At 34.7% G+C, this 24557-nt stretch overlaps 1 protein-coding gene across 4 annotated transcripts in view; it reads left to right on the top strand.

Annotated features, from left to right (window-relative positions):
- Positions 1 to 24557, top strand: part of LOC106880128 (protein TFG) — a 64712-nt gene that overhangs the window by 8474 nt on the left and 31681 nt on the right. For 2 of the 4 annotated variants that reach the window (XM_014929949.2, XM_014929947.2), the window contains exons 2-6: positions 6024 to 6222; positions 9975 to 10058; positions 12297 to 12443; positions 13321 to 13479; positions 17707 to 18072. In XM_014929949.2, the coding sequence (XP_014785435.1) occupies positions 6030 to 6222; positions 9975 to 10058; positions 12297 to 12443; positions 13321 to 13479; positions 17707 to 18072 (949 nt within the window). In that variant the 5' untranslated portion in view covers positions 6024 to 6029. Of the gene's footprint in view, positions 1 to 6008; positions 6223 to 9974; positions 10059 to 12296; positions 12444 to 13320; positions 13480 to 17706; positions 18073 to 24557 lie in introns of all 4 variants that reach the window. The other 2 variants (XM_014929948.2, XM_014929950.2) reach the window with 2 other exon arrangements.

The following is a 24557-nucleotide window of genomic DNA, read 5'->3' as shown; positions in this document are numbered from 1 at the left end:
GGCACATAAAAGACACCATTTCGAGCGTGGCTGTTTTCGTGCGGGTGACACGTAAAAGCACCCACTACACTCTCTGAGTGGTTGGCGTTAGGAAGGGCATCCAGCTGTAGAAACTCTGCCAAATCAGACTGGAGCCTGGTGTTGCCATCCGGTTTCACCAGTCCTCAGTCAAATCGTCCAACCCATGCTAGCATGGAAAGCGGACGTTAAACGATGATGATGATGGTGATGATATGTATGTATAAAATAAAAACCTAAATGGGAATATAGAAATCCTAGCTGTTTCCTCAGTCAAACTGTCAAACCCATGCCAGCATGAAAAGCAGACAATAAATGACGAATGACAAAGGTCGATAATTTCTGTTAACTACATAATTTAATTATATCTCTGGTTATATATTTCTTAACAGTGGGACCGCCTATTTAACAATACATTCCACAGCATACAAAGTTATTAATTCACCAAGGTTTGACACTAGTAAGCTAAACAGGCTCAGTGAAATCATTCTTAAAGTATTTGTAACAATGTAAGAAGGACTAGGGGCTAATTAGTCAATTAGTTTTATCAGTTACTAAGGAGAAGAAGCAATTTTGCAGATAACTCTTTATTTGCCATTAAGAAAAATGGTGTGAAATGCATTGCTTATTGTCAGTGTCTTTTCCCAATTATATTAATAGAAATTTACTTGCAAGTGAAAATGCAATTTGCAACTTTGCCTATGGATGGACTACATTTCAGTCTATTACATATGAGTTTACAACTGTCTCATTTGTTGCTGAGATGCTGAATATGTTGTTGGAGCACTTTCTGACTTCTACCATATCAATTAAAGTGTTAGCAAACAACCCTGCCTTCTCTTCTTTCATTTCAGTAACTATTCTCCATCCAAACTGCATTATTAGTTTGTGTCCTATTTCCAGTCAGATGCAATATTCATTTGCAGCTAACTAGTTAAGTCCTTCTACACTATTAAATGTACAGCCTTGTGTGTACTGGACATAATGACCTTTCATCTTTATCCCTTTATGATCTGAGTTCACATCCTGATTGAGTCAACATTTTTCTGGGGTTGATATAACAAGTACCAGTCAGTTGACTTTATCTCTCTCTCCTCTACAATATATCATCATTATATAGTTTACATCATAAGAATTTGAGAGACCTGAAATAAAGAAATAAATCGTTTTTAATGGTAGAACTCAAAATAGATGAAGCTAAAATGTGTAAAATATTGGGTTAAAAAAAAAACCCCTTTGGATGGAAAAAGTTGAAGGCTGCCCTAGAAAATGTGGGTTTGTGTCTCACAGCCAGCCTTTGACTTGTTCCAACCAAGGGATGTTTTAAACCAATATTTTACGTACTGTTATTCATAGCTTTATCTTCTTTGAGTTCCACTATTAAAACCCAATCATTATTACATATTTCAGGGTGAGATACAAATTCTTCCTTTATTTGACACGTCATACCTTTGCATTAGTGAATCTTCTTTTGGTTTGTTTTCCTGTATGTTGCTTGTTCAAGAGTTTCAAGTTCCATTGCATTGGATTTATCGGCCTAAGATATCAATAGAATAAGTACTAGGCTTACAAAGTCCTGGGGTTAATTTGTTCGACTAAAGGCAGTGCTCCAACATGGCCGCAGTCAAATGACTGAAACAAGTAAGAGAAAAGAATGTATTCTTGCATTAACCATTCTTTCATTATTTTCTCAGTTTTGTAGGCTTTTCTTTCCACGGATAAACCTAATCTGTTTTTCTTTTTTGTAACATTTACAATATTTTCTGATACACAATCCCTTTCGATTGGTGCTTTTTTTTTTTTTCATGATCCCATTTGATTGAAATTTTATTTTTCTCCTTTTTTTCTTTTTTCAAAAGAAAAGCTCTATATTGTATTTTGTCTCCTGTGTTTGGCCCTGTGTGGCTAATAAAGGAACATATCTATAATTTCAAAACCCTTCCCTGCTCGCCAAACATAAATGCTGCTTATTATAACTAAGGAATTTGTTACTGACTGATTAGTTGTTAAAGGGCCTACATACTATTAAGCACTATTTATGTTTTTTGTTATACACTGTGACATTATGGATAAATGCTTAATTATCATTATAAGTATACACTGAAAAATTAAATTGTGTGTGCTTATGTGATTACATATATACTGATATACTCCTTCCCCCTTCTCTCTATCTGCCTATCTGTTTCTTTCTCTCCCTTCTTCTCATACTGTGCAGCCTTTGTTTCCCTTTCACTTTCTTTCTCTCTTTTGCATTCAGACTCTATTGTTATGTATGTGTTTTCAAGTACTGTTCCTTAGTGTCCAAAAGAATAATGTCACATCTAAAACTCTTCTCATTTCCTTTGTCAACAAAATGTGCACTGATTTATGACTTTGATTAGATTCCTTACTTGAAAAACAGATAAGAGTGAGCAAAAGGGAAGACTATAAATCAACTCCTCGATATGTTTATCAAACCAATCTTTGCATGAAAACCAGAAGTAATAATGAATTAGTATATATAGAGCGTAATTGTTACTAGCGTTGCCTCCTAGCACTTGTGCTGGTGGCATGTTTAGAAAATCATTCGAGCGAGGTCGTTGCCAGTGCCGCTGGACTGGCTCCTGTGCAGGTGGCACATAAAAAACTCCTTTTGGAGCATGGCCATTGCCAGTACCATGTGACTGGCCCTCGTACCGGTGGCACGTAAAAGCACCCACTGCACTCTCGGAGTGGTTGGTGTTAGGAAGGGCATCCAGCTGTAGAAACTCTACCAAATCAGATTGGAGCCTGGCGCAGCCTTCTAGCTTGCCAGTCCTCAGTCAAATTGTCCAACCCATGCTAGCATGGAAAGCGGACGTTAAACGATGATGACGATGATGTTTGTTTATCATCATCATCATAATATTCATTTTTCGTGATTGCATGGGTGAGATGGCATTTTGAGGCAGGTTTTTTTATGGCCATATGTCCTTCCTATCATCTGCTTCCAAGCAAGGTAATATTTCCTAATAGCCAGGCATGTTTTTCATGAAAGACTGGAAACCAACAACCTCACTTTTATGACTGATGCTCATTTACCACCATCAAATGATAACTAGATAATGTTTTACACACACACACACACACACAATGGGCTTCTTTCTCTTTCCATCTACTAAATCCACTCACAAGGCTTTGGTTGGCCCAGGGCTATTGTAGAAAACACTTACCCATGGTGCTGCACAGTGGGACTGAACCTAAGACCACATGGTTGGAAAGCAAGCTTTTCAGTCACCTCTACGTGTGCCTAAACCTACATCTTGAGTGAAAACAAGTATGGATTAGTGACAGAAAGAGCATTTGGCTGTACAGTGCCTTTGGTACACATTCTAGCTTTCTGTACTTTGAGTTCAAATCCTGTTGAGGCCAACTTTGTCATTTTTCCTTGATAAAGTACCACTCCAGCTCTTGAATTAATTCGCTCTCTCTCTCTCTCTCTCAGAGAAAGGAGAAATTGGCTGTGTTCAAATATGGAGAAAGATGGGCTTTGTCAAGTTTGAAATGCTTCTCCGACCCTATTAGGGCCAATCACTACCACACACACACACACACACACACACACACACACACACACACACACACACATATATACATAGACAAGCATAGCTGTATGGTTAAGAAGCTTGCTTCCCAACTGTGTGCTTTTGGATTTAATCCTACTGAATGGCATCTTGGATGAGTGTCTTCTACTGTAGCACATGACACTTTGACTGACCAAAGACCAGTGCATAGATATGCTACGTAGAAACTGAAAGGACCCTTGTGTGTGCATGCATGTACCTGTTTGTGTGCATCCATGTCTTCACATCATGTAATGGTTATGAGTTTCACTAACATACAAGTGATGTTGTTCTTATCAAAATTTCTGAGAAAAATGTCTGGCCATGGAGAAATAATACCTTGCTTGGAAACTGGTGAGGGTTAGTAAAGAGAAGAGCATCTGGCCTCCACAAATTCTGCATTACTTCTTCATGCATTGAAAAGTTTATAATAATGACACACACACACACACACACATGAATACCATCATTGTCATTTTAAATGTCAGGCTTTTCCATGCTTGCACAGGTTTGTTGGAATTTGTTGAGGCAAATTTTTCTGCAGTCATATATCCTTTCTGTCAGCAACCCTCACCTATTTCCCCATGACTGGACAGGTTTCTACAGAAGTTTGGAAATGAAGAACACTGCCTCTAGGACAGAGACATTTGTTTTCAGCAATTACAAAGACACCACCACACACACACACACACTACAAATGTGTGTGTATTATACACGTGTGCACACACATAAAATAGTGATTTCTATTGTTGAGGTTTATGAGTGTTCAGTTTTGCGGTTTATTGAATGACTTTAATAAATAAGCATATTGGCTGAGTATTTCAGAGACATGTACCTTTAACAGGTCTTGAGTAGAATCTGTATGACATAGTGTGATGAAGTTGAACCTTTGAATTACTGGTATAGTCCTGCTGACAGTTTCAGTGAGTGAAATTGAATTAACACAAAGCTGTGTTAAAATGTCTTACGCCTAGATTCCTCACTGTGGGATTAAACCCTAGGCCTCATGTTTGCAAATCAAACTCCTTAACCACTTGTCCCTACTTGTGTTCATTAACATATGCATACATATGCAACTATATGATTTTTGTGTTGTGCTCATCTAGAAGAGGTGGCATGAAAATAGTGGAAGAAAGGGTTGATATTATTGTAGGAGTTAACTGATAACTGTGTCATGGTTTTTCAAAAAAAGGTCATGCACAAACATTAAATTGTTTTAATTACTTAGAGGTTAGAGAAAGAAATCTTTGATTCATTTGTTATAAAACAATGGTTGTTCAATCAGATATCAGTCTCTAGATGTGATGTTAATCTTTTATTCACACATGTGCACACACATTTATGTTAAAAAAGAAAGGTTAAAATTTTCTAATATTCCTTATATCAAAGGGCATACATAAAAATATTCCTAGTCTTATGTTTTCTACATATTCATTAACTTTGCAGTTTTTAATTTCATATTTATAAATTGGTGATGAATTAAATAGAACATTAGTGAACAGTGAAGACAAAAGACATAATTTACTCTACAGTCAACTGGTATTATTGACTGACTTGGCTGCAACACCCAAAGTACCTTGAATCTTGGGCTCTTTAACCATCCAGGTGGGTTACAATGCAGGCAATAGCGCAAAATGTAGCAACAGAAGGGTATCCAGAAGTCTTGACCTGGATGCAGCCCAGGCCCCTTTGAGCATAAGGAGTTAAGGGCTGAAATGCTTGCATGAAGGGAGTTTCTACTCTGAAGACCTGCTGTTCAGCTCTCCCTTAGTTTTTTACTGCTCTAGTATATTTGAGAAGACAGCTTAGTTTTGCTTTTGTAATATGAAGAGCTAAGTGGAACTCAGCAACTTTGTTTTTAAGAATCTTTGTTTTTTGTGTATTATTTTAAAATATAAATTCTATTTTACTACCACTATGATCACTCTGTAAGGTGGTTGTTTTTGGGAAGGGCATCTAGCTGTAAAAGCCCTACTAAAACAGACAGTGAAGCCTGGTGCAGTCTTCTGCCTAGTTAACTCCTCTCAAACTATTCTAACCATGCCAGCATGAAAAACGGTCGTTAAATGATGACAACGAGATGATAGTGTCTGTTTCTCTGATCTACCAACATTCTCCATTCCATTCTAAAACCACAACTTACAAGATGTTAGTTGCTCCCCCACCACTGCTCTCAATACCACTGAACAGTTTGTGCAGGATTATTTTTTTGTTCTAGAACTTCCTTTGGAATTTCCTTATCTCTAACTCTTCAACTTGAATATTAATTACACTAACTTCTTGTCTAGAAAGACCAAAACAATGCCAATTTTCATTAGAGTAACTAATGTAAAAAACGTCTGTGTGTATGTATAAAGTTTTACATTTATCATTTATCAGCTAAATGATATTCTACCTATTTATTACCAGATTGTTTAATTGCAGATAAATATGAATAACTACGACCAACAGATGGATCTTTCTGGCAAGTTAATTATCAAAGTGCAATTAGGAGATGATATTCGTAGAATCCCAATTCACAATGTGGACATTACATATGACGAATTAGTTCTAATGATGCAGCGAGTGTATCGAGGAAAACTAGCCACAAATGATGATATTACAATCAAATACAAAGATGAAGGTAAGGTGATAATTTCTTTTTTGCTGCAAATTGCTTAAAATAGGCTATGTTTGATAACAGATATTAACTTTGCTCTTGTTTGTTCTATGTTTGGATTCTTGATTGATAAGCCTTCACTTCCCAATGTTCTTTAACCATTCACACCTATCAAGCTATGTTCATATTCTGAGTCCTTGCCTTGTTTAATCGAGCAGTTTCTTATCTGGAAAAAAAACAGTAAAACCTTCCATATAAACTCACTCATCCAACTCTTTTTTTTGTCATCTTTCCTGTATTTTACTTACTAAACTTCTCTCCAAAACACTATCCTTCACAAAGGTGGTTTTACTACCTACATACTCACTGTTACCATTTATCTGCAAGTGTTATGTAAATATTATTCTATTAAGACTCTTCTGATTGCAATTGTTTGCACTCTGAAAGATCTTTGGGCTCTGCCCTTATCATTAAACTAAATGATAAAAAAATTTCTATTTATGAAATATAAAGCTAAATCAGAGTTGCAATAGTAGTGTGAATAGTTACAAATTGTAGTACTTTTTTTAGGTTTGTTATTTTCAGTGGAAAATGAAAATTTAAAATTATGTGTAAGTCTGTATTTTACCTGTTAAAGGATCAAATCAATTACTTTGACATATTATTAAAGATATTCAACAAGAGTCATCAGACCTATTGTTTTTCAAATGTGACCAGTGGGATCCAGTTCTTCATCATACATCTGTTTTCATGCTGGCATGGGTTGGATGGTTTGATAGGAGCTGGTGAACCTGAGGACTGTGCCAAGCTGCAATATCTACTTTGACATGATTTCTACAGTTGGATGCCCTTCCTAGTGCTAATTACTTAATTGAATGTACTGGGTGCTTTTTGCATAGCACTGGCACTAGTGAGGTCACTCAGTATCTCACAAGACAAGACTCCTCAACTGAGAGGGCATCGAGGGAGGTGACTTTATGCTGGGTAATGAGAGGTATGATAGAAGGACAGTGCTATCACTGTTTACAACATCCTACAAGCTGTTCTTTCTCTATTTTCACTGAAGTGGATTGGATCGTTTGAAAGTGTCTTGGACTTGACAGTAGGGTGTCAGTAACAAATTACCAGTTGTCACCTTTCAACTAGTTGTCTGCAACTCAATTGATTCAATCATCCCATGCTCTCCATATATAATTATAAAAGGAAAAAATATGATACAATTAAGCAATGTACCTTCGTTTCCACTGGTACAAAGCAGTATGAATTTTGGCTTTCATGTTGGGAAAATTACTTTGCAGTAATTCTTCTGGCATGCTGCATTTTAAGCTCAAATTTCACCAAGGTCAACTTTATCTTTTGACTAATCCCTCTCACTAAAATTGCTGGTCTGGTGCCAAAATTTGAAACCATTATTTTGACTATTCGTTATATATTTGATATAGTAGGGGTAGTGCCTTTGGTCTTTGCAGGCCCATTTAGAGCAGTGAGATCAATGTCATTAATGTTCTTGAACCATTGCTAATCAAACACCTGCAAGAAGGGAATTCCAGATTGCCAATATCCTAAAAAGAGAGGACTGGACATAGTGATAAGTGCAGAGACAAAGGGCTTGGACACAACCAGTGCTGTATGAGGAAGAAAGATGAGTGAAACAGAAGTGCTTGAGTGAAGGGTGTGTGAGCCTAGACTGCTCCATGGAGCAAAGGCTATAGTAGTAATGGTAGAAAAGACAGAGAAAAAAGACAGCATGCCTGTTGGCTGGAGGCTAAAGTGTATAGATGACGTTATGCCAATTATGTGATCCTTTTTCTGCATGAGGTCTAGGGTGTCTGTACAGCAGCAGCAGCACCTCACATGTGAAAGCAATTGTCTGTTAAAATCTTTTTGACCCTGAAGAAAAGGGCCATGTACTTAGAATATTAAAGATATGCTTTTGCCAAAAAAATTGTTGTTGACAGTGAGGCTCAACAAATGGAGCAATTGTGAAGGTTCAAAATATTGAAGGACTTCATTGTTGATGTTGTCTCTATTACCTTTGAGATATTAGAAGTGAATGTGACAGGCAACAGTTGGTAGGTCAGAGAGGTTGTTTTTCTTAGGAATAGGATGCTAAAGATTAAGGAGAGATTGAGGAGTTTTGTGAGTAGGGGGGCTCTGGGATATAATGTCTGAGGGTGATGTAAGAGACTGATGACTTTACTGGATTGAAGTGACTGAATGTACTTTAGCACTTGGTGTGTATGCAAGTGGTGGATTCGGAAAGATTGAAGGGGATAAAGTGGAGGTTTGCCAATTATGCACAGTGGACATGAAGGCTTTCTCTATGGGGTTACTACTAACAGAACCATTGTTGTGAAGTGGAGGGAAAGAGGATTCTGCAAAGTTGGCAGAAGTTATTTTGGCAAGGGACCAAAAGGATTGGCTATAGTTCGGAAGTATAGATTGAATTGCATAAGATAATGTCAGTTGCCATAATGTTTAGTACTAAGGTAAAGAGAAAAGTTGCTTGATGGGATGGCATGTTGTGTAACATTAATCTACAATCATCTGAGTGAAATTTCTAAATTCATGTAAACTAGCAAGTATCTTAATTTAATGTAAGTTAGTAAATGCACACAAACAGATTTATAATATTTTGTTTTTCATATAAAGACATTGAATATCTCAATATACATATATGTTACAAATGTTTATATAATCTGTTGTAATTGTATGTTGGTAAACAGAATTATTTCATCAAAACTTAAGGTTTCATGCAATTAACCATTTAATCAAGTGTACTCATTAACAAGTCTAAAATATATTTTCTAAACTCACCAAGCATGCCTGACTGGCTCCTGTGCTGGTGGCAAGTAAAAAGCACCACATAGACGTGGCTGATGCCAGTGCCCCCTGACTGCCTCCTGTGCCAGTGGCACATAAAAAGCACTATCAGAACGTGATTGATGCCAGGCCCGGCCAACTGGCTCCTCTGCCGGTGGCACATAAAAAGCACCCACACTACACTCAGAGTGGTTGGTATTAGGAAGGGCATTCAGCTGTAGAAGCATTGCTAGTTCAGATTGGAGCCTGGTGCAACTGCTGGCTTTCCAGACTTCAATTAAAGTGGCCAACCCATGTTAGCATGGAAAACGGACATGATGATGATGATGATGGTTGATGAAATATGATTGGTTGTAGGTGTGGCTTTGTGGCTGAGATTCTTGCTTCCCAACCACGTGATTTTGGATTAAGTCCCATTGTGTGTCACTTTGAGCATCTGCTATGACCATGGGCTGATCGAACTTGATTTGGTAGATGGAAACTGAAAGAAGCTTGTCGTGTATATGTGTATACATATATATAAATATATATATGGTGTGTATCTGTTTTGTATATCCTGTCTTGATGTGTGAGGGTTGTAAACAAGCATCACTGTTATGCAAACAATGTTGTTCGTTTCCAATCTTCTATGAAAATATGTCTAGCCTAGCCATAGGGAAATATTACCTTGCTTAGAAACAAGTGAGGGTTTGTGACAAGAAGAGTATCTGGCCATAAAAAATCTTCCTCAACAGATTCTATCTGATCCATGCAAGCTTAGAAAAGTAGACATCAAATGATAACATAAAAAATACCAATTACATGAAATTTTGTTAAAATAATCCTGTTATTTAGAGTAGCAACAGAACGAGCTTTCAACTTCAACATGTGTATAAGCTTTACAAGTATTTAGTACTCTCTGCTTTCATAAACACTCTGTCTTATAGATATAAAATTTTTAATTCTACTTCCAGATGGAGATTTGATAACAATATTTGACAGCTCTGACCTTTCATTTGCAATTCAGTGTAGCCGGATACTGAAGCTCACATTATTTGGTAAGTAATTTTGTATTTCTTATGTATAATTTATCTTGCATGTTTTCTGCTCAATTCCTTTGTTATATTTCTGTTGAAATACACAGCTTTTATTTCACTTAATTTTGAAAATAATGAAGGATTTAGTAAATACCACTCGAAGCTTTTGACGAAATAGAGGGGGATATAGCATCACATGATGTGGAAGACAACTGGAGGTTCCTATGTGACAACCTGTTGAGGGCTACTGACCAGATCTGTGAATGGTGCAAAGTCCCCTCTTGATCCAAGGTAACGTGGTGGTGGAACAATGTAGTTGACAGGGCCATTAGGGAAAAGAAAACAGGCATGGAAGGACTAGAAGAATGGTGGTAGCAGGGAATTGTATCAGATTGCCAGAAGGGAAGCTAGGAGACCGGTTTACTTAGCCAGAGGGGAAGCAGATGAGAAGATATTTGCCAATGTTCTGCATCATGAGGACCAAAGACTTGAAGTGTTTCATGTTGCAAAAGAGTGTGTGAGAGAGGATCGTGATGCCATAGGAGAGAAATGTGTCCACATGGATGATGGCTCACTTGCATTTAATGAGGCTGCAAAGAGAGAGACTTGGCGATGCCACTATGCTAAATGAAGAGAATGAATGGGAGAAAGATAGTCTACTGAATGTCAACCCAACAGAGGGACCAGCTATCTGATTGACTGTACCTTGGTAGATAAAGCAATTAAGGGTATAAAAACAGGGAAAGCCCCCAACCCATCAGGAATCACTGTAGAGATGCTTAAAATATCTGGTGGTGTCGGCTATAGTCTAGTCACACGTATAGTCAATCTGGTGATACATGAAGGAGTGATACCCAATGACTGGTGTAACAACATCATAGTCAACTGTTACAAAGATGATGCATTAGATACGAATAATTACAGAGGTATCAAGTTGTTAGATCAAGTAATGAAAGTTATGGAGAGGGTTGTAACCCAACTAATTAAGGAAAGAGTCAGTTTAGACAAAATGCAGTTTGGGTTTGTGCCAGGGAAAAGCACCACTGATGCTATATTTCTGGTAAGACAACTGCAGGAGAAATACCTAGCCAAAAATAAACCTCTACTTGGCTTTTGTTGACATGGAGAAAGCCTTTGACAGGGTACCTCGGTCCCTTATCTGGTGGTCAGTGCGGAAACTAGGGATAGATGAGTGGTTAGTGAGAGCTGTACAAGCCATGTACAGGGATGCTGTCTATAAGGTGAGGGTTGGCAACGAGTATAGTGAAGAATTTCTGGTAGGGGTGGGGGTCCACCAAGGATCAGTCCTCAGACCCCTCTTATTCATCATAGTCCTCCAGACAATAACAGAGGAATTCAAGACAGGATACCCTTGGGAGCTCCTCTATGTTGATGACCTTGCTCTAATAGCTGAGTCACTATCAGAACTAGAGACGTTTCAGGTGTGGAAGCAAAGTCTAGAATTGTTGTCAGTGAAAATCTCCTTGGCTTGGCTTTGCAAGCAAAGATTTATGGGGAGGATGTCTATTTCCATTGCAGTTTGTTGATGCCTGATGATTCCTATTCAGGGCCAGTCCGGGTTTGTCATAGTGTCCTTGTTTTTCCTCCTTATTCTTTTGTCTGCATGGATGGTCTGCTGGTATCTGCAAAGGAAACTGTTGTCTGGAAGACGGTGAGATGCCAGGCATCACAGAATAGATAACTTGTGATCAATGTGACAGGTGTCAAGAGATAATAATTTTTTTTTTAAATGTGTTTTTCTCATCCAAGGCCTGAATTCATTTATTGTCATAGTAACAAAGTGATTTCCTGAAATAATTTATGGTCATGAAGTACAATAAGACCACCATTAAGCCTTTGGGTATAGTGCTCACTGAGGCATCTATCATAAAGGAAATAAAAAAGAAAATATAACATGGCTATTATTACTTAGAACTCTGTTAAAAAAAAAAAATGAATTTAAATTTACACATGCAGACAAAAAATATTTGTAAGAGATTGGCCCTTTGTTTATGCTAGAAAAGTTGTGGGTCTACTAGATTGCCTTCCTTACCTTGTTAGGATTAACAATGTAATTAGCATTGTTTGAAAACAAAAAATTTTACAAAGATTTTTAAATATAAAGGAAACTGATTTAATATGTATGCGTGTGTATGTATATATGTATGCATGTATATTTGTGTGTGTGTGTGTATATATATATATATGAGAGAGAGAAATTGAAAAACTGTTAATTATTGTTTAATTTTATGTTTTTAGTAAATGGATTACCACGACATTTGGAAAGTGATGAAGTCAAATATATTCGTCGGGAGCTCAAAGATTTACGAAATAGAATTAATCAACTTCTTGATGTACTAGAACCTCCTGGAGTGTACTCAGATGATGGAGAAACCTCTTCTTTAAGTTAGTATCATTAACAACTTCACTATATGAGGGGGTACTGAAAAGTTCCTGGCCTTAAGGGTATTGTGATAGGCCTGGTTGGAGGCCCAACCCTCCGAGGTCTTTTACAGGGTTTAGAAAAAAACTGAAGGGTTGCTGCAATAGGCTTGTGTATCTGAGGGGAGAATATGTTGAATAAAATCATAATTAACTAATCCTCCTGTATTTTCTTTTACCCAAAGCCCGGAACTTTTTAGCACCTCCTTTGTGTGTGTGCGTGCATGTATATATATGTATGTGTGTGTGTGTGTGTATATATATATATATATATATATATATATATATATCTTTCTGAGTCTCTCTCTTGTTTTCCAACTGGGGTATCCTTGTTTCTCTTCTGCAGCAAGACTCTATTCCTCTATTATTCTTTGAACCTCTCATCACAATGCCACCTCCCTCAATACTACTCCCACTCCCAGCTGAGGAATCTTTGTCTTGTAGGTTGCTTGGTGACTCCACCAGTGCTTGTGCCATGTGAAAAGCACCCAATACACTCTGTACAATGGTTGGCATTAGGAAGGACATCTGAGTGTCGAAACCAATCCAAAACAGATAATAGAGTTTGGTGCAGTCCTCTGGCTTGCCACCTCTTGTGAAACTGTCCAACACATGCTTTTAACGTGGCACCAGTGCTTTGTATGTGGCACTGGCATGGATGCTTTATACAGGACACTAGCATAGATGCTTTATGTGGTACTGGCATGGGTGCTTACTACGTGGCGCTGACATAGCTGTTTTTTACATGGCACTAGCACCGTTATGCTAGTATTGAAAAATAAATGTAAAGATGATTACATGTGTGTATGTGTCAATATTCATGATTTCATTTTACTTTTAGGAAATGGTGAAACAAATGGCAAACGACAAACCAGTATCAAATGTGGATTACCAGCCAATGCGGCACATAGCAAGGAATTCGATCCACTGTCTTCTCAAAGGGCTGTGGAAGAAAACACACAAAATAAAGTCATGTCGTCTTTTGGTCTTTCCACTGATGGTAAGTTTCATTTCATTTCTAGTAAATTTCCTGTTATTCGATTTTTGTTCTATTCGTTTTTTATTATTATTATTCCGTTTTTCAATTTCTGTTGCTTTAGCAGTTCATATATTTTCCATTCTCTAGAAAGATTTCCTTCCTTCTCAATTTGATTTTTTTTTTAATACCTGCACAGTTTGAGTTATATCTATATATGTTCATGTAAATATGGACATATAATACACATGTTCTCCACAGTACATATTTCAAGTTGTCTAAAATTAAGCTACTTTTCAATGAAAGCACTCAATAAATAATTAAAACATAGAGCTATCACAACGTCAGTGTGAAGGAAATAAAACAGAATGGAGGTAACTCAGATATTTTAAACTTAGATACTTATATATTACATTTAGGACATAAGTTTGTTTTTATATTGAGGATACATTCCATCAACCAGTGAGGAATAAGACATGACAGCCTCTCTTCTGCTGGTGCCATAAAATATGCACTCTGTAAATTGGCTGGTGTTGGGAAAGGCATCCAAAATGAAACTTACAACTGAGATGTGGCTTTCCAACCTATCCAAGAGAGCAGTAACCCATGCCAGCTTGGAAAGCAGGTGTAAAATGATGATGATTCAGCTCAATGTGGGTCATTATAAAGTGAATGAAATAAACATATTATATATGTGGACTTGAATTCTGTCTTACTAAGCTGATTAAAGCAACTAAATTGCTTGGCTTAGGTTAGAAATTTAAAATCTCAAACAAACTTAGGACTGATATATGTAGAGAACAGATACACACAAGCTTTACAAATCATATCTCAACACATTTAAAAATGAGTTATTTTTCATTAAATGAGCTTAGTAAATAGTTAAAGATTAACTATAGTTATGACAACAATATCTGTGTAAGAATAGAATGGAGGAATCTTGTATATATTATACAAAGCAAGTATATTAATATATATATATATTTAATTCAGACATAGCTTTTGTTTCAATGTTTTAGACTCTGGAAGGGAATAAGGCCAAATTTTTATGATAATTATATATGATCTCTATCTCTTACTATATGTATGTATATTTATTTAAGACTTAGTATAAAACAATATAATTTATGTGATTTGAATTGTTCTTTTAACCTTATCTTTAGAGACAAAACTGTTTTTGATATTTTCATCAATGCTATGTTTGCTGTTACTGAAATGTATTTGAACTAGGAACCTTTATTTCTAAACTAAGGCTAGTAACATTCCTATCCACTGAAACCTACATTTGCCCTAGTGGATAAAAATGTTAAACTACCTTTAGTTTAGAAATAAAGGTTGTTTGTTTGAATCCAGTTCAGTTATATGTATACATACAGGAATACAGCTAATGATGACCACAGATTGAACCAATCAAAACAGTGTAGCATTCAGATTACTTTGTCAAATGTAGTACTTATTTATTCATATTATTTTGAATTAATCATGCATTATCATGTAGCTTTGAGATTTTGATGATGTGAAAATATCTTTTTAAAATAACATTGTAGGGTAGGTATGACAGGCTAGATCTGGCTGGTTTAAACATAAAGCCTGTAGAATATTTGGGTTTGATGTAGCTGGTTTAAAAGCTAAAGGGTTAAACATTTTATATCTCTAAAGATGAGATTAATAGTCCCAAAAAAATTATGGTCACAATTAATAGACATATAATTAGACATATAATTTATATTCTTAAAATACCCTGAATTAAAATTAAGTGAAATTTAACTTTAGGTTCCTAGCTATTTTATTCATCTAATAGATTCATTTATACTTTCTAATTAAAATTAGTAATTCAGTTGTTTAAATGAAAGGAGTTATCTTCTTGGCAAGAGTCTACAATGATATAATTGTATTTATGCCGGTTTCCCTGCTGCTTATATTTCTGTGTATTTGTTCTACTTCAAAGTTCTTAAACTTTGGTGAAATGAAAACAGAATCTGAAGTTTGTCTAAAACTATTTTTGATTTCAATAATAATGATTTATTATGATGAAATCCACTCGGGAACATCTAACATATCATATGCAGCAAAGGGATGAAGTAATTCTGAATGTCTATAGCATAATTAAATGAATATTGTTAATTGATGTATACAAGACAGATTCTTCTAGTCAAGCCAGCTGGCAGGAGAGCTAGGAATAGACCATGAGTGAGATGGTTGGATAATATCCATAGTCTTGGTGATGCTTGGGAATCCAGTAGGAAAGTGACCTGTTACTTTTGATAGAATCTGATGAATGAATTACCTGAAGATTCTACCTCAACAGTCTTTCCAGGAGTAGAGCATGCTGAAATGGATGGTTGGATGGATGTATACAAGACAAATTGTTTTTATAGCATATAGGATTATGGAGATGGCATGAGATGTTGAAAACCAACTTGGATGCCTTTTGATATCCAAAGTTCAGTGTTTCCCTCATTGATCTGAATTGAAATATCACTAGGGCCAAACTGTGCTTTTCTTTCATTTGGATTTGATAAAATAAATGTGAACAATACATTGAAATCAGTTCAGTGAGCTATAAACCATATTTATAAGTATTTAGTTTCTGCTTAATCAATACTTTTTGTTTTGTATTAGCTGTTTTATATTACTTGGAATTAAAATATTTCTTAGGGCTGATGTACAAACAAGCTATTGTTTATGTATTATGTTGGTTAAAGATTGGATATTTATCTAATCTAACAACTGTAGCACTTTTCGCTTAGTTAGAAACAGGTGTGTATATGTTACTACTAAGATAGATGCTATCAATAACAAATTTCTCACCTGGATATCCATGCATTTGAATGAAGATAATTTTAGTAAATTATTTTTTATTTCATTATTTAGAAGCTTAAAAATATTTTGTACTCACTTTGTGTGTATGTATATAGTATGTATATGTGTACATACAATAAATTATAATAGATATAAAAATGCATTTTTTTTTCTAAATTTACATCCTTAGCAAATCCATATGGTTTATTCCTCCAGTAAAGGAAGAAATTACAATTACATTTGTATAGAGGTTAGTTTCAAGATGCACTGCTGCACTCTTGCTGTGAACCACTGAATGTAGTAAAGCCATTGTAGAAACCAATTTTAACTTGTAATGCAATGTTACTGTCTGTTAGTCTCTCACCTGAGTCAATTCTGATGAGCATATCCAGGTGGTAAAAGTAGCCAGTTATGCTTGATGATGACTCAAGATTCCATATTCCAAGTTAAGTTCTATCCCAACCATCATTCTGTACTTTTGGTATTTAATTTTTTTATTGAAATTTTTTCCTTGAAATCCTTCCCTGACTAGGTTTGAAACTGCAACTGTTTGGCAGTTATCCATGTATTTTCTGAGATAGTACTTAACTATTAAGACACCTGCTTAGCCTAAGTGGGTGGTTTATAATTTATTTTTATAAGTTGTTCTTTTCTTTTATTGTGTTCCATTCTCTTGCTAGATGAGAAGGAATATGTTACATTTTTTCTCCATTTTTATCATGAGAAGAAAAGAAAAAAAAAGAAAGCTTTACTTGAAATATTTCAATGGTCAGTTTTGTAGAGTATTGTGAGCCAAACATTTCTTGAGTGTTCGTGGTGTGTGTATGTTGTATATGTGCTTATGTATATGTGTAATAAACTGCACTGAATAGAATAATAATTGATAATTGCTTCTTGACAGACGACATTTTGAATTTTATTTAAATATTAATCCAATCTGACTTAGTTGTATATATTTGTTACATGTTTTTAGACTAAATTAGACAGATTATTATACAGTTGAGGCTCACTGAAAAGAACATTATAAAGAATCATTTGAAACCTTTTTTTTTTCTTTTTTTTTTTTTAATATATGTAGGATTATTTTAAGTTCTAGTTTAAACATTATTTAAGATTCTTCTCAGCCTCTCTTTGTATCTGTAGCTATTTGGGTATTTATAACATTTTCAATATCTATCTTGGTGCTAATTTTAACATTTAATTATTAAAATTCAAAATTTCAATTAATCTAATGGATTATCTAAAAAGAATTCATTAGATCTTACAGAAGATTTCAGATTAAAAAGAAAATAAATCAATGTTCTGTACAGTTCTCTTTATCTATGCATAAGTTACTTTTGGGGTTTACTTGCAACATAAGCTATAGTCTTTCTAAGGCTACATGCAGCTGTTGCTGCTGCTGCTAAGTATATCATTAGATTCGATTATGTTTCCCTGTCCATCATATAGGACCCACACCAAATGAAAGCTCTGCTCAGACACCAGTGCCAACTGCCATCACTGCTCCGGATCGTCCCGGAAGCCCAGACAGTGTATCAAGTATTAGTTCTTCGGCAAGCAACCAATATCATTTACAACAGCGCCAGCAACTTTCACATCAGCAACCTACTCCCTCACCCATCCCAGCACCAGGTCTTTCTCTTAATCAGCAAATACCTGCTAGCAATGCTGCTGGCCACCCACAGTATCATGTAAACCCACAAGCACAGCGAACAGTTAATGTTGGTCCTCTTCAACCAGGCCAGCAGATGACTCCAACAATGAGATATCCAGCTCCCCAAACATTCCCACCTAATACTGGAGTGCATCAACCAGGTGAGTGTTAATGTTACTATGAATGCTGGCAAGTTCAGGTGGCTGTTTGAATAACTTTTTAACCCCCGGCTGCTTAATAGATTTTTCTTTTATTTTGTATTATTACTAAACAAGTGTTTACATAAATTCCTTACAGTGGATGGTAAAGTAAAATATTAAGTATTTTTAAGAATTTTATTTTTCTTTTAGGAACATTTTTTACTTAATAGGGATATATTTAAACTATTGACAGAGAAGTGTACCTTGGAACATATAATCATGTGTAAGCATTTTAAGCTTGATTCAAATTGGTAAATTAACAAAAATTGGAGAGATTGGTTGAATGAATTTTAAGTAAAGTAGAAAACCCTTATAATTTAAGGATCTGTATTTTTTAGATTCGTGCTTTGGAGTTGGGAGGATTTTTGTTCTAGAATAAATTCACCTGTAAATTTGATTATGCAGAGAATATACAAGGTAGCTTTGAATATAATTTATAAGGTGTAACATAGCAGAGTATAAAGATAAAGCTTTTTGTCTGTTTAAACTGTCTGTTTAGTACAAATACTAAATGCAATGGTTTCCATGATTTTGCTTTATCTCTCCTTTAGTGTATAAATTACTCAACTTTTTTTTGTTTATTTTTTACTAATCTCTTCCATTGTTCTTGGTTATTGTTTAAAATGGCATGATTATAAAGCCAGATGTTTCCTATTGACAAAAAAGATATCTGATTAAATGTTGCTATGTTCATTGTGTTGTGATTTTTAAGAAAGACTCAGTGTTGACAGAGAAACCATAAGGTCCATAAATTCATCTGTTGTGTTATGTTTTAGTAAATATCTGCAATTTTGAATTGTTCAGTCTCTGTTGTCATCAGGCACCATACTTGATCATATGCATAATAAAGTATTACTAACATTTGGTATTCAAAAATGTTTCCATCAGTACTCATGATAATTAATCTCGGAAATTTATATACACAACACATAACACTCATTATTTTCCTACCTTAATGAACTTATTCAAAAAGTAGTATTAGCATTAAGGAAAACATGGAGATTTAAAGTTAATACTTCCATTCTCATACATTCCTTGATAATAGAAAAATGGCTTAAACTGTTTAAAAATATGTTTATTGGTAAAATTATTTTTTTAAGGGAGTAGGGTGTGATATGAGGGTGATTTAGCCACTATTTCTAACATTTTAAGTGATCACATTGTGGCTTCCTTCTTAGCTCGTCTTGGTTTTATAGTTTCAAGACCTGTTCATGAATATTTCATTCAGCTCTTAAATCTTGTATATTTCTGGCTGAAAGACATTGATTTGTCATGTTAGGCAGCCACATTTCTTCTGCTATTACTCTGGGCATTGAACTTCAAAAGCTCCTTGCTCTATTGTGTTTTCATCCTTGTCTTTCTCTTTCACTCAATTCACAGCCCTACTTCATCTAATATGCTTTGACCAGCACTAATAGTCAATCAATTTCTGAGAGGCAGGACATAGATAGGTGATATACTGTGCTGAATTAAACTGAAAACTCTTGTTTAATTGGGCCATTCTTTAGTTCATAATTTTTAACTTGATAATTATTGCTGCATGTTCATCTCATTGATCTGATTCAGTCAATTCAAGAAAACTTGAATATCTGCTTAGTTTTCAATGTGAGTGAAAGCACATAAAAAATTATGGAATGTGTTGAGCAGATTATAAATTTAATAAAGAAGGTGAGGGATTATTGATTATTACATTTTTTTACTGAAACAGTTCCTAACTTGGGTTTGTTTCATGCAAGACAATGTTTCTATGGATCAGGGGATCATATGCATAACAAAACAATAGATATATAATTTATTCTTTCTGTGCAGCCTGGTACCTAATGATCCATGGCTTCAATGCTGGTCAATGGATTGGTGGTTGGGGTCCCTTATCTTATAGGATACAGAGGATTTGTCAAGTCTTCTAAACTTTATCAACTAGTGAAACCTTGTTGAGCAAGACTGTAGTACAAAGGAAGCTATCTGAATTCATAGGAACATCATTATTTCTAGGTCCAGCAATTGATATCTCAAATATTTTTTGTGCAATGTTTGTTTGTATGGAGCGCAATGTGGCATTTTGGACATATTCCATTCACCTTTCTGGAGGTGCAAAAGTGCTGCTGATAGGTCATGTGTGCATACACATGCTTATTTAAATGTGGCAAATGGTTGTATAGAAATAGACTATCATTTTCTTATTGGTGGACTCATTAATAATAATAAAAATTCCTGATGTTAAACTAAAGTTTAGACTTGAAAAGTTTCTTGAGTCATTTCTATTTCATGTTTACTTTAATGTAACTTGATACATTAAATAACTGGTTTAAATTTGAATTTCTTACTTTACTGTGGAAGCTTAGAAATAAATATGTTAGATAATATTTCAGTATCTGCCACTTAAACTAAAGTATACTTTTATTATGAATATTCATTGCTACCTTTTAATAGCGTGCTGAGGCTGTTTTATTTTAAATAGAGATCAAAGTTTTCATTACAAGAATGCTAAAATAAAAATATTTAATATTTTTTACTTTTCCATCTCTTACTAATAAAAAAAGAGGAATGGTTTCTAACATTTAAAATATTAAAACAATATAATTTTCTTTCTTCTTATTAATGCTTTTTAAAACATATCTGCCTTTTTCTTTACCCTTCATTCCTTTTTGCTGTAGTCCTAATCCATTGGTAATTGCATGCCCTGGGTGTGGTTTCTTTACTTCAACTAAACCTTATTAGGTATAGCACACGAGAATTTCAGATACATGGAATATGTACAAAGATGGTTGCATTTAAATGATGTTAGTGATAGAGTTCGTTTGGTGAAAAATATACGTATATTGGCTTTAGCATTGGTTTAAATTCCTTTCACATTGTAGCAAAATCTGGCATGAAATGCATTTTGGCTAAAAAAAATGTTTGTGGTTTTAAACTCCTGCATTTCAAAATCTATGTACATAAATTGACTAATACACTAGGTATTGAACTTCTCACATGTTTTTTTTTTCAGTTTCCCAATAAGTCAAATGTGTAGTTTATTGTGCATTTGAGCAACAGACTTTTGAAAATGTAATTTTCAGCAATGTGTATAAGTGAAATATTTCAAACTTTCATAGTATGACAATTAAACTTGGTATGCTTGTGCTCAACTGTATCTTATAGAATGATATCCAGTTTATCTAATTTGGAACTGTAATGTTTCAAATTTTTAACTGAGTTACAGTCTTCCTTATACCTGTGACATGTTTAAGCATATTTGAATATAACTATATTTTATCTGTTAGTAGTAACTTTCTGTTTCAATACGATATACATTAATAGTATGTAATTAACTTTTCCTAAATGTTTTCTTGTATGCTTTTCTAGTTGTACAGAAATCCTTAGTACTTCAATGGAATGCCTGGTCTTTGTAGATTCAAAATATAGATTAAAAATTCTTTTTTTATATAATTGGTCAGTAAATGAAATTTATTAGCAAAATATGCTAGTTGGTTCAACTTAACTGTTAAATGGAGCTATTTTTGGAGGTAGAATATATGATAGTAGATACAAAGATCAGAACCATTTCACATGTAAATGGTATGCAGATCCATTGAGAATAGCACTCGAAAATAGTCTCATATATATGAGGGAATTGCCAGAATCCAGAGCAGATGATCAGTGTACTTTCTCAGTATGGAAGATTAGGTATTTTTCAGGTCATAACCAAAATTGATAAATACTTCTTTGTAGGATACTCTTTTCAGTTTTGGCTACAGTATTAAGGAATACACAATTGATGATTTGGTGAAAAGAGTAAATTCCTGTCTGTTTTTATTTGCTCAAAAATAATTCTTTAATTTTCCAAAAGAATCTCTGATGTTGGCATGTGTGCACATATGTATGTGGTAGATTTTTTGGATGTGCTATGTGTGTTACGAGCTTTTAATTTATGTCATCCTTTTGAGATGTTTTTTTATATCAGTATTTGTTATTTGTAGTGTTACAGAATTTCTTAATCTCTGAAAACAGACTAATGTTTGTTTTATACATAAATACAAGTTGAAATTTGACAAATTTGTTTGAACAGGCTGAATATAAATTCAAATTGAAAAAGGAAAATATCAGGTTATATTGAAAATTTTATGATGTTAGAAAGTGTTTTTGTGGGTATAAATCTTATTAAAAGATTGTTCACTTGTAAAACAAGTTAATAAGGAAATGCCTCCTGACTAGCGTGTTTCAGTTGTGACTTTATATGTTTGATATATTTATATATATCTCTAAACTTACCTATCTTTAAAAATATTTAGGAAGAATAATTACAACTGAACAACAACTATCAAACATTTGATAAATTCTATGACATTGGAATAAAACAGAAATTGATTAAATATACTCTTGTATTCAGACAGTCTACACATGTTATTTGAGAAATATCACTATCAAAAGTTCATAAAGAAGAAAAATAAGAAAGGTTGCAGATTGGTGGACATAGGTTGAAAGTTGTAAATCAATTTTAACCAGAACACATGTATAGGAAAACTAATTAGAGCACTTTGATTAATAGAAATTAAAATAATGACCTCATAGCTAGTAATCTTTCTGAGAAATCTGGTTGGTTAAGAAGTTTGTTTTGTAACCGTTTGGTTTCAGGTTTAACACCACTTTGTGGCACGTATCTTCCACTATAGTCTCAGGCTAACTACAGTTTTGTGAGTGGATCTTGTATATGCATACACACACACACACGCATATACATGGGTGTCTTTGTCTTGACTTTACATGATAAATTTCAAATGAGTGGCACCATCATACAAATGATGTTGTATGTTTCATATCTTCTGTGAAAATCTGTCCAGTCACCAGGGAATATTATCCTGCTTGGAAACAGGTGACAGAAGGGCAGCCAAATGTAGGAAACCTGCCTAAACAAATACTGTCTGATCCATGCAATAATGGTAAAAATGGACTGTTTTCAAACAGTACTGGTGGTAAGAGAGAGAGGGGGAGAGAGAGACATACACATACACACTATCAGTTCCACAGAGTTTCCATCTATTAAATTCACTTACAAGGCATTACTTGGCCTGAAGTTATAGTGGAAGACACTTGCCCAAGGTGTTGCACAGTGGGACTGAACCCCAAACCACATCATTTGCAAAATGAGCTCCTTAACCTCATAGCCGTGTCTGCACCTGTTTTGAGAAAGTTTCTTTTTGAAAGAATGCTGAGGAGACTTTTTTTTTCTATGTTTGAGTGGAATGTTGATATTTAACCATTTCTTTATGAATCTTGAGTGCATGCAATTGATAATTAACAAACTAGAATTATGACGTGACAGCAGTGCATCTCACCTGATAATATGTTCAGTTATTCTTTTTCTGTATGTATTAATAACTTGTAGTCTATAAATAACATCAAAATAGGAGTACAACTATAATGACATCAAAAGAAGGTAATAGACAGACATATGAAAATCTAGTATCACCACCATCCATTATTTTGCATTTATCAGATGGTTCAATTTAATATTATAACCAATCTCTCCTTGTGATAACATATCCATCTTTTTTATTCTTTCTCCTTTGTTGTTGCATTTGACCCTCTTCCTTCTCTTTTACTAGTTATTTTGTCTAGTGGACATATGTGCTGAAATAAACATGAAGTTTAGTAATGTGCATGCTAAACTTCAATGAGAGCATTTTTGGAAAAGTTTCACCTCTAACTGTCCACTTTTTTCAATTTAATAAGCAGTTTTCTTAGTTTGAAATGTCACCTCTTCATGTAAAAATGAGATTTAGTCATCATCGTCATCTCCATTTAATATCTATTTTCCATGCTGGCATGGGTTGGGCAGTTTGACAAGAGCTGATGTGCTAGAGGACCCTGCTAAGCTCCAATGCCTGCTTTTGCATGGTTTTTGAAACTGTGTGCCTTTCTTAATGCCAACCATTTCACTGAGTGTATTAGGTGTTTTTTTTATGTGGCATTGACACTAGTGAGGTCACCAAATAACTCACAAGACAAAAAACCTCAACTGAGAAAGGTGTAATATTGAGGAGTGGTTTTGTGTGAGATGAGTTTAAATTATGATAGAGGAACAGATATAGGTGCCTTCCTGTTGAGATATATGGTTACCCCAGTTGGAAAAGGAGAGAAGAAAATTATACATACATTACATCATATGAAAACACACATGTTTGTTTTTGAAGCATTGAACAAGCGTAGAACAAGTAGAATGATATATTTTTCAACACGTAAATACTGATAGAATAGCATATATAGGATAAAAGGCTGGTTGCTGACAAACCTTTCTGCTCTAAAAGGATTTTATCCTATATATGCTGTTCTATCAGTATTTGCACATTGAAAAATTTATCTTTCTACTTGTTCTACTATACACACATTGTCCAACTTCTACATGTATTTTTATTCTGATGTTAAGATACTTTAGAGAGAACATTCAGTCACCCCCCCCCCCCCCC

The sequence above is a fragment of the Octopus bimaculoides genome, chromosome 2 (assembly GCF_001194135.2).
Source record: "Octopus bimaculoides isolate UCB-OBI-ISO-001 chromosome 2, ASM119413v2, whole genome shotgun sequence".
NCBI lineage: Eukaryota > Metazoa > Mollusca > Cephalopoda > Octopoda > Octopodidae > Octopus > Octopus bimaculoides.
This window is presented reverse-complemented; position numbering and strand designations above follow the sequence as displayed.